The sequence below is a fragment of the Lepus europaeus genome, chromosome 10, assembly GCF_033115175.1.
Source record: "Lepus europaeus isolate LE1 chromosome 10, mLepTim1.pri, whole genome shotgun sequence".
In the NCBI taxonomy this organism is placed as follows: Eukaryota; Metazoa; Chordata; class Mammalia; order Lagomorpha; family Leporidae; genus Lepus; species Lepus europaeus.
Window position 1 is genome coordinate 68,554,102 of NC_084836.1, and position 11,494 is coordinate 68,565,595.

Below are 11,494 nucleotides of genomic sequence, written 5' to 3' on the forward strand. Positions count from 1 at the left end.
GGGCTTCCAGCCCCGCATTGCTTATACGCCAGGCTGCCGGGTCCAACCCTCAGGTCCACAAAGCTATCACACACATCCCCGGAACACCCACAAGACAGCCTCAGAGACCACACTGGTCCTTCCTCCAAGCTCGGTGGTGCCATGGTTTTCCAGGTGTTTCTGCACGCTCGCTCTCGCTGGGTCTGACCTTGCAACCCCACGCCCTTCAACCCACACCTTCCCTTACCCACACCCTGGCAGGACTATTCTTTCTCACGGTGCACCTGCCCTTGACCTTCTTCCCCTCTGCTCTCTTAGGGCATGCAGACCACAGCTGCTCCAGGGTGCAGCAAATTGCAGGTCCATTACGCAAAGCACGTTAGCCCCTTGGTTAAGTGAACTTACATTCTGTATTGTCATTCATATTCATTCTCTCTCTCTCTCTCTCTCTCTCTCTCTCTCTCTCTCTCTCTCTCAGAAAGCAGCAGAACAGAGAGACTTAGAAGCTTGGATTTAAGACCCAACTCTCTGGCTTATCAGCTGTTGTGATCTCAGGCCATGACTTAAGGTTCTAAAGGCTCGGTTCGGCATTGATAAGAACAAGGGTAGTGACTGGTACCCCTGAGAAGTGCTTGACCAGGTTGAGGGTTCCATGAAAGGTCACAAGAAGCCCTTAACATGGTGACTGGCACAGAACACGCGCCCAGCAAGTGCTGTGACTGGGACACCTTTGCCACTGTCGCACCCAGCGGCCACTCCTGAGCTGAGGCTCCAAACCAGGGGCAGTTGTCGGAAGGCCCTTTCAGGGGGCTCACACACACATTAATCGGCACCCACACACGTGGCACAGGCCAGCAGGACCCTTGTGCACAAGCTAAAGCAAGGGTCCAGGGCAGCTGGGAACGCACTGGCTCAACATGGGCCCCCGAGTGTGTTTCAGACCTGGGCACTCAGGAAGGGAGAGGGAAAAAAACGTGCTGATGCCAGGACGCACCCTGCCTCCCCCGCCCAGCTCCTGCTAGCTCTTTCGGACAGCGCACTATTTTTCATGCTTCGTGTTTTTGTCTGCACCCTTCTCCGTATCTGAGCTCCTCGCTCTTCTCTGACACAGGGAGGCTTTAGCTGTTCTTGTTGAAACCACACTCCCAAGCGGGTGGCAGGGACCCAAGCACTTGAACCATCAACTGCTGCCTCCCAGGGTGCGCACTAGGCTGGAAGGGATAGCAGAACCAGGAACTGAACCCAGGCTCTCCCACATGGAATGCGGGTGTTCCAAGGGGTATCTTAACTGCAGTGCCAGGCACCCACTGCCGTATTTTAGCACATTCAGGTCCAGCTGAAATATCACCTCCTGAGACAGCCCCCTTCCCCTCTCCCATGCTGAATCACCCGCCCTCCTGGGTGTCTCGCAACACTTGCACTTCACTTGTTACTTGGAACAGCTGACACAGAGACACTGGCATTTTTGTTTTCACATCGGTATTTCTCACTGGCCCGGGAGACCAGTGGTGGTAGGAACCCTATTTGTGTCTCACAGGTTTCCTCGGCTTAGCAAGCAGAGAATGAAATATGACACCCGTCTGGCACAAGGCAGGTAGTTCAGATACGCTTGCTAAAATGTATGAACGAATCTCTCAGGTGTGAAGAAATGATTTAGTTTGGGGCAGGCACTATGGTACAAGCCGCTATCTAGGACACCCACAATCCCTCTCAGATCCTGGCTCTGCTGTGTGGCTTCCTGCTAATGCACACCCTGGGAAGCGGCAGATGATGGCCCCTGCACCCACGTGGGAGACCCGGAAGAAGCTCCTGGCTCCTGGCTTCAGATCAGTGCAGCTCTGGCCGTTGCAGCCATCTGGGGAGTGAACCAGTAGATGGAAGACCTCTCTCTCTCTCTCTCTCTCCCTCTCTCTTTCTCTCTCTCTCACTCTTTCTCTGCTTCTGCCTCTCTGTAACACTGCCTTTCAAATAAAATAAATAAATCCTTAAAAAAAAAGAACTAAAAAAACTAACGTGCCAACTTTGCAATGGCAGCAATGCAGAATGAGAGAAAATTCTCTAAAAATGCTGGTAGAAAACAGCGTGTTTGTGCAACATCCTAGGGGACCGGGACAAGTTCACAGCAAAGTGGCTGTGAAAGGCAAGTTTAATTCCATGCACAAAATAGGAAAGCCATGCCTACTTTTTCCATAAAATGCATCTTCCACAGAGTCTTTTTTGAAGACCCTTCATACTTTATAGAGTGGTGGTGACCATGGGCACTAAGTTGACACACTCCTGGCACTGAACCTGGCCTTGCCATGGACTTGCTGAGGGCCTGTGAGAGAGTTAAATGTTTTTGAGCCATACTTTTCTCTTACTTGTGAAAACGCTCATCATTATAACTGATACCCCCTACCCCAGTACCGGTCATCCTTGTGGGGCAGCAGAAAACTGGGGGGAGCCAGTAATGGAATCTAGAATTTTGGGAGTGCTGTCAGCAAGATGGCAGATGGTGGAAGATAAGCAGGGGAGAGACTGAGCTTGGCCTGGGACACACGGGGTTGCCTATGGGAAATCCGGGCAGAGGTGCCCGGCCAAGCAGGTGTTGAGTATTTAAGTAGCATTCCAGACTGGAGACGGCGCCAGGAGCCCCCCACTGAGAGACTGGGTGAGATCACCCAGCCAGAGAGTGCCAAATGGGAGGAATGTGGGCCAAGGGCGGAACCCGGCGGGGCAATAGCAACATTGATGGGAAAGGAGCAGGAAGGGAAAGAGAAAGCAAACAGTTCGAGAAGCAAGGCCAAACAGGCCAAGAAGGCAGACAGCTTGCAAGAGTGGCCAATGCACCACACACGGCAGAGAGGGTTAGAGGGCTTAGATCTGAGCCCTCATCTTCCTGGGAAAATCCTATCTTGAGGATGTGCAGGCTGCAAGGGCGGTGGAGGTGGGCAGAGATGAGCAGTGCAAAGCAGAGGTCCCTCTCTACGATGCCCAGCGGCACGTGGAGAGATGAGCCTGGCTGGGAAGATGAGGCCATGTTAAGGAGCTGCCAGGACGAGGCTAGACGTGTGTTCACAGACCGGGGAAGGAACCACCATGAGAGGGAACAACGCAACACACAGAACAGAGAGGGGGTGGCCAAGTACGGGGGGGTACCCGTCCCTGAAGCTAGAGCATTCTTTCACTCACACCGAGGCCACAGGCCCACCTTCCCAGCCTGGAACATGAGGTGCACCCCTTCCAAGCCTGTCTGGGAAAGCCTGCAGCCGGCTGGGACCAGGGCTGGCAGAAACTGGCAGATGACAGGGCAGGGCAACCCTTACCTTAAGTTGTGTCTAACAGTAATTCTGACTTTCAAATAAACAAATAAATCTTTTTAAAAAAGTACAGTTAATCAGTGTCAGATGACGACCAGGGTCACTGTGGCACTCTCTGACATTTCTGTGTGCGTTATTAAAGAATGCCACTTGATAGGGTCAATTCTTACAAGAATAGGAGTTCCTAACTCACACCCTGGAGAAACCGAGAGACCAGTTCCTTAACAGTCTTATTCACTTCCTAATCAATGGGCCCAGATGGCTGAGTTCCACCTATGCAGACACCTAAGACAGGCCCATAAAAACAGGTCATTCTCAACACGGCGACAGCACTGGCTGTAAAACCACCCAGAACACCTGCAGGATGGGTCCTTTGAGAGACTACAATTTGGTACTTGCTAAAGACCCACTGAAGGCACAATATTTGAGAAAACACAAACTGGAGTCTCCCAAAGTTCAGCCTCTGTACCAACTTAGAGAACCCCAAACCTCGACCGTCCATGGCATGCCATCCTCCTCAGAGCATCCATAGTTATCTACAATGACTTCCTCTGTGCGTGTGTGTGTGTTATCTGTCTCCTTGACAAAAACTAAACTCCAAGAGTCTATCTAACTTATCTTTGTTCCCAAAGGCACGGAGCACGAGCCCGGACAGAGAGAAAATGCTTGGTCCCAATTTCATCAATTATCAGATGAAAGAGTTGTTCAATTCCTTCCTAACCCTGCACGGCCCATCACAAAACCCTGCCAACTTCTCTCTGAAAATCCCAAATTCCTCCGTGCCCCTTCATTTCCGCTTGCACCACTGGAATTCAGACTCTCGCTACTGTACTGCTGGTCCCCTCGTCCCAGCTCTGTCACCCCACACATCACTGCCCTGCACCAGAGCTGGGATCATACTCCCACTCAGAGACCCTCGGGGGTTCTCTACTGCTTAGCAAGTGAAGACCACTGTGCTGGCCCAACACTGGGAGCCTGCCACGCCTCAGCTCTCCCTGCTCCTCAGCTGCCAGCTCAGATTCAGATGGAATGAGACCTGGCTTTTGCTCCCAGCTTCTCAAAGCAGCATCTCCGTTCATATTGCGCCTCTGCCTAGAATGCAAGCTCGGCCCCCCTCCTAAAAATCCAAGGCTTTGGGGCAGGTATGTGGCCCCGTGGGGAAGGGCCTGTGTCTCATAAGGGAGTCCCTGGGCAGGACACCCGGCTAACTGTCCCTGGGCAGGACACCCGGGGTTCCTGCTACCCACATGGTTGACCTGGGTTGAGTCCTCAGACAGCAGCATTAGCCCTCCTGGTCACTATGGTCATCGTGGGGAGTGAACCAGCAGAGGGGAGCTGTCTCTCTCTAATAAAAATAAATAAAATCCAAGGCCTGATTCAAATGCTAATCTTACCATGAAACCATTCTGGGGATCCCCCCTAACCCCCCGGGTCAAAGATGACATCACATCATATGCCACCGAGCCATAATCACACAGAGACAAGGAGTGGACTTTGTCTTCATGTGGCTGACAAACTAGCAGAATGCTTAATAAAAGTGGGTGCGGGGGCTGGCACTGTAACGGAGCAGGTAAAGCTGCCGCCTGCAGTACCGGCATCCCATATGGGTGCTGGTTCAAGTCCTGACAGCTCCACTCCTGATCCAGCTCTCTGCTATGGCCTGGGAAAGCAGTAGAAGATGGCCCAAGTCCTTGGGCCCCTGCACCTACATGGGAGACCTGGAGGAAACTTCTGGCTCCTGCCTTCAGATTAGAGCAGCTCCGGCCATTGTGGCCAATTGGGGAGTGAACCAGTGGATGGAAGACCTCTCTCTCTGTCTCTGCCTCTCTCTCTCTCTTTCTCTCTGCCTCTCCTCTCTCTGTGTAACTCTGACTTTCAAGTAAATAAATAAATCTTTGAAGAAAAAAAAAGTGGACACGAGAGGACTTAGAATGTTCAGGAAATAACACCCTCTGTGCAATGCACCCTTGTGACTAAGTGACCAGAAGAGAGGCAAGCCCAGCGCGGCAGCTGCTACCTAAGCACCTTTCCCAGCGTCCACTCTCCAAGCTTGGACTCCACCTGTGTCGCCCTCTGAAACATCTCCATTAGCAAGTCTGTTTCCCAACCCTCTTCCTCCTCAGCTCCTCCACCACGCCAATGCTTTGGGAAAGAAAGAAACATACTGGTAATCAGTCTCCCCCCACCCCCACCCACCCACCCCCCTTTTAAGGGCTGTATTTTTGGAAAATGGGAAGATGTCTCATTAGGAAAAGCTTAAATGTCACTTTCTGTATCCACAGCACTTAGAAAAGTACATGGCGCTTCCCCATGCATTAGCTCACAAGATTCATTCATTCACTCATTCAAACACAGAGCTCTTACTATAGGGCAGGCACCGCTCCAGCTTAGGAGGACACGAGAAGCAAATAAACACAGTATGCACCAGGCGGCAAGCCCCATGGAGAACAATGAAGCGGGGGCGGGGCGCCGGGCTGTCCAGACAGTCCAGAAATGATGCTAACCAGCACTCCGAGACGCCAGTGAGATGCTGCCTACGTGCATCATCTTAATATTCTATAGAAACTGAGGCCCTGAATGACCCATCCAGTGCCATGCCCGAGATCACTGGGGAGTTAGATGAGGATGGAAGACCTCCCAATTCCTGGTCTACTGCTCAGGCTATCAAAGAGGGATCCTGCTTAGGAATGCTGAACCAGGCTCCTTGCCCTCTGTGTAACAACACTCGGACAGCAGCCAAGAGTCCCCCACCCCACCCCACCATCCATGCCTGCCATTAATGGATCCATCATCCTGAGAATGGCCCATGTCTCAAGGGCTCCCGAATATTACCTTAATTTTATTTGGAAGATAGAATAGCTGCAAAACTCCTTTTGTTCTCTTTTGTTATTTGTTAACAACAAAGTAAATCAAAGTTTAAAAACATTTACTTTTAGATAAAGCATAAAGCAACTCGGCTTGTCAGGTGAAAGACCCAATGCAACAACTCATTAGCAACACTTCAAGACACAGGTGATGAACACGAATCCTGCTTTAATCACCTTTCTCTGCCCTGGACCTACTGAAAGGTTGTGAGATAGATTGGGGGAAAATGTCTAGCCAGGAATTCACGTGTGTATGTGTGTGTGTGTGTGTGTATCACTTAAGAGTTCTTTATTTGAGGGAGTTGATGGTCAGGAGAAAATTGTAACCACTGTTGGGAACACAGGTGCTCGGCCACACCTAATACGAGTGAAATCGGAAATGAGAATCCTACCTGAGATGGGGCTGAAGACCTTAGTGTATAAGAAAGCTCCAGAAGCAACAATCGGCACTGGTGTAGGACAACCAGCCAAGGCTAGAGGGAAGCAAGGGACCATGCACTGGGCCCAGACAGATGGGTGGGATGCCAGAGGTGAAGTTAAATGATGGAACACGCAGTGGGTATGTGTGTGTGTGTGTGTGTGTTGGGGGTTGGGAGGGGCACACTACACAAATGTAAAGTTATTTGCCGCACACATCACCTGTTTCAGGCAAAAGCATGAGGTTCACTGAGAAAGACACAGACAACGTGCACCGCAGAGAAGGGAGCTGAAGCTCTGAGGGCTTAAATGACCCAACCCAGGGCAAAGTGGGAACAAAAACCAAAGTTTTACTTCCTAGCTGGGGGCTCTTTCTACCATGTCCCCTTGCCACAGGCTGGGGAGGGGCTATGGGCAGTGTGTGTGTAGGGGGGAGGGATAATCTGCTTAGAAAAGTGACAAAGGTGGGGAGGTGAGGTTCCAGGTCATGCAAGGTTCGAGGCCTAGCTGAACCCCGGAAGCGGTGATGCTGAGCCCGGGCCCTGGGACAGGCTGTTGTGGGGGCTGCTGAGGGAGAAGACGCAGTGCTGGTTACAACGTGAATCCCACCCTCCCAGCAGAAGGGGCTCCCCCAAGAGCATAAGTGAAAAAGGGGATTATCACTCTTTCTCTGTTTGCTGGCCCAACTTCAGAAGGCCCGAGCCCACTGAGGCTGGCCCCCAACTGATGCAAAACCAGGAGAGCGGTGAGCCAGAAATATGCTGTGGTGAGCGGAGGGGCAGGAGGCGTGGTTCTCGTCCGGGTTCTGCCACTGACGGCGGCGCTGACTTCTGACAAAGCACTTAACTTCGAGAAACCCCTATGAAATGAGCAGGCTGGGCTGGGCCAGGCAACTGTGATGTTCTATGGTTCTAAGTGCAGCCCTGCCCCACCCCATCACTCCGCTTTGCAGGAAAACGGACACACCAAGAGCTGCAGGCAATAAAACGGACCCAGGGAAGCCATATACAGGTGCTTTCACCCTAACGGGCCCGTGTCTTACTTACAGGCACGACAGAGCGCTGTGATTGGGATTTTTGCCTTTATAGAAGCCTCTCTTCTCTCAAGGCGAACGCGCTACATGAAAGGCACATGCACACGAGTCATCAGTTCCAACACACGGGGAGGCGGGTGGGGGTCAGCCAGGGAGGGGATCTTCCGCTGACTCTGTGCCTGTGTCAGGCAGTCTTCAGGCACACCCTGGGCCATTCAGAATTCCACACGTCCCCGTGTAGCACTGGAGGGTGTGATTTCAGGGTGAAGACAGAGACAGAGTCCTCTCAGTTCACTTAAAAAAAAAAAGAGGGAGACTGGAGAGAGGCACTGAGAGCTGACAGTGCTAAAACTGGAGGTGCCACAGCATAAATGAGGGAAAAGAGGCCACAGTGTTCAGAAGGGAGGAGTGGCCAGCGCTGTGGCGTAGCAGGTAAAGCCGCCACCTGCAGCACCGGCATCCCATATGGGCGCTGGTTCTAGTCCCAGCTGCTCCTCTTCTGATCCAGCTCTCTGCTGTGGCCTGGGAAAGCAGTGGAGCATGGCCCAAGTCCTTGGGCCCCTGCACCTGTGTGGGAGACCTGGAAGAAGCTCCTGGCTCCTGGCTTCAGATCCGCACAGCTCTGGCCATTGGGGAGTGAACCAGTGGATGGAAGTCTCTCTCTCTCTCTCTCTCTCTCTCTCTCTCTGCCTTTCCTTCTCTCTGTGTGTAACTCTTTCAAATAAATAAATAAATAAATCTTAAAAAAAAAAAAAAGAAGGAAGGAAACCAAAAACAAAGGCATTTGGGAGAGTTAAAGTTCCAGAACACGCGTGGCAGGTTTTGCTCATATATGTGTGCACATTAGGTCTGGAGGACCCTACTACAGGCAGTAACCTGTGCAGGCAGAGAAGACATGGGAAGATGAGATAGGTGTGAAGGAGAGACTTTTTACAGAATATCTCCGAGTTGTTGAGTGTGCAATTATCTATTTTAAAAATTAGATGCGTTTGTCTAAACATTCGATGCAAGCGTTTGTAGCAGACAACTGGAAAACAAGACAGCCAAAGGAAAAAGGCACTTAGGACAAAGTAGCAGGAGGCAAAGGGCGAGTAAAGTTCCGAGGCTCGTCAGCGAGGACCATCCAGTGGGTTTGCACGGGCACTGGGGAAGGCCCCGTGGGTCCCAGCATGTGCCCAGAGGTCTGTGATAGCCAGGCCAGCAACCGTGACACACGATTGTTAGGGCCTTGTGTGGGCCCTGGAGTGTGAAACCCACGGGGCAGAGAAACCAGAAGTCTGCTCATGGGGAATGTGTTCTCGCCGACTGCGAGAGAGAGAGAGAGAAGGGAGCGAGCAGCGCGTCTCCACGGCAGTCACAAATCAGAAGCTGTGGCCCACAAGGACAAGAACAAGGACTCCCACTGTATCATTCGGCAAAGAGAGCCGCCCTTGGGAAACAAGCAGAAAGGAACGTCCCCTTAAGGTCATTCCTACCTGTATCTCTTTTTGATTTGTGGGTTAATTCCCTGTGTGCGTCCCTGCAGTGGAGGCCTGGCTGGTACAAGGCCTGATTAGTAACAAGTGTTAGGCATGCCTGCGAAGGTTGGCGAGCACACTGGAGCCAGCGTATTCTTTTTAATCAACTGAAAGATCTCTCATTTCAAAGGACAATTACCACTTGGGAAGTGCTAGCAATGTTCTTCCTTCTAAACTTTTCCGTGTGTAAGTATATTAAACTTTAAAAAAAAAAAAAAAAGCAAGAGTATAGGAAAATACAATTAAGGTGATCCTTTTCAGAGCAATGTACCCTTGTGGTAAGGGCCAACAGGCGAGATCAGCCTTTATACATCATGACGAGCCGGCTCCCTAACGGAGCACCATCGGCAATGGTCCAGGCCATCAGAGGACCGACACTCACCAGAGCAGAGACCCCAGGCCAGGCCAGGCTGTTGACAGCTGGGGTGTGGGGACTGGAAAGAGGCAGGAGCCAGATGAACAGGCATGCAGAAGGGAACTGGGCTCTGACAGCTGCCAGCTGCCTGTGGTTTCCACGTGTTAAGTGGAAGAAGATGAAGTTTCAATTGCATTTGAGTTGGAAGAGTAAAAATTTAGGCCCAAGGAAATAAAGTGACTTACTAAAAGTCATGCATTCATTTGGAGTTTTTTCCCCCTCCTTTATACGAAAAAGGGAAAACTGAAAAACAACAAACCTGGGGACTTAGGGGCCGACAGCTCTTACTTTATCTACTGTGCCCTGTGTCGCTGGCACGTTTCCTCCCTTAAACTTCCTAGATTGCTCAGTGGAAGAGAAAGTTTACTGGTCCCACTGCTTCCTAGGGTGTAGCTGTTCTGGGCAGCAGCCAAGCTGCATGGGCAAAGGAGCATTTGGTGTCTGGACCGCCTGTGTTATCCTGGACTAAAAAATGATCCCACAGCCAGAGCCAAGTCAAGAGATTCCTGCACCTCGCCTTGACTTCTGTCGCACTGAAAGCCCCCCAACGTGCAGAGATACAGCAAAGTTGCCAGGGACTTTATGAATACAAAATCACAAAAAGCCATTTCCCCTCTCGTCAGGAAAAAACCTCTCTTTAAGTGACACCTGTCCAATGAGGGGTTCCCTAAGACGATGACCAACTCTGGGACCAGGAACGCACCCAGGAGAGTCCACTTCACCACCTGTTGCCTTGTTTCGGAAGATGACTGTGAGAAAGAAACCCCAGACTCACTCAGATAATCATTTGGGAAGTTGGGAAACCCTGGGCAAAAGAACACAGGTTTGTCTGTCACCTGCGCGCCCCGCCCCCAGGAATAACTGGACCAACCCAGACAGTCAAGGCCAAGGCCGAGGCTCTGGTGCCTCTCCCTGCTGGTCTGTGCTGCTTTACTCTCTATCTTGTCCCTGTCCCCGGTGGCTCTGCACGAACTTCCCCCCGAGGGGCCACCCTGTGCCCTGCAATGGCCGCTTCCTGTGTACAGGCAGCTCTGATACGGTGCGAGTGATCCTGCATGGTGCCCTGTCGTTTTCTGGACTCCACTGAACAGTCCTGCTTCTTCCCCACCCTCCATGTGGCCTGGAGCCCAAACCAGAGGTCTTAACTGATGGGCTGGACGAGCACCGACACCCATGGCTGGCCCTGGGCGGCCGCTGCAAGGACAGATCACCCCAGAGCCCAGCCCTGAAGCTGACGGTGAGCGATTTGGCCACACTCTGGCCCCGAGACACGCTTCCTGCCAGCCCATCTCCCCCTAAGCCTGCTGGGAAGTTGGAGGTGGCGGCGGTGGTGGCGGTGGGTGGGGGACACCTATGGCCACCGCTCCTCCTGCAACTCACTTTCTGTGTCAAATAGTAGGGGTCAAAGTCCTCCAGGGGAACGGCCACCAGGCCTTGGGGGATGTCCCCGTAGATGAAGGGCAGGCTCTTCCCTGCCTCCAGGTCACTGTTGGGCTTCGGCTTGCTGTCCTCATCGTCCTCCCGGTGGCTGCCCTCGGCCTTCGGGGGCTTCTTGAGCTTGCTCTCGGCGATGCGCCTCTCGATGTTGGCCAGCGACTCGGGGGTGAACGGCTTGAAGCTGTCGGGGCCTGGCGGTGCGAGCAGCCGCGCTGCCATCTTCTCATCCTGCAGCAGCTGCTTCGTTCGTTGGGCTGCGTCCGGGGCAGGTCAGCTCTGGAGGAGAGAGCAGCACAGACAGCATTAATCAATCACTGCTCGGAACAGAGGCCAGCCCAGGCCACCTCCCTCGCAGCTTCCGGTCCCCACCTTTGCGACACACAGCGTGTCTCCCTTGCCCCTTGCCTTGGTGATTTTTTTTTTCTCGGTGGCAGGAATGGACTTGGGCCATAGACCAGTCATTGGCCAAAAGATGGGAGTCTCCAGAATCTCTAGTACTTATCATAGGCACTTCCTGTTAGGCGACCACAGAC

General features: G+C 52.3%; 1 protein-coding gene across 9 annotated transcripts in view; it reads right to left on the reverse strand.

Annotated features, from left to right (window-relative positions):
* SCN8A (sodium voltage-gated channel alpha subunit 8) overlaps nt 1-11,180 on the reverse strand; it is a 103,744-nt gene extending 92,564 nt beyond the window's left edge. For all 9 annotated transcript variants that reach the window (XM_062202207.1, XM_062202205.1, XM_062202201.1 and 6 more), the window contains exon 1: nt 10,905-11,180. In XM_062202207.1, coding sequence (XP_062058191.1) covers nt 10,905-11,180 — 276 coding nt within the window. The remainder of the gene's footprint in view (nt 1-10,904) is intronic.
* Nucleotides 11,181-11,494: the final 314 nt, after the last annotated feature.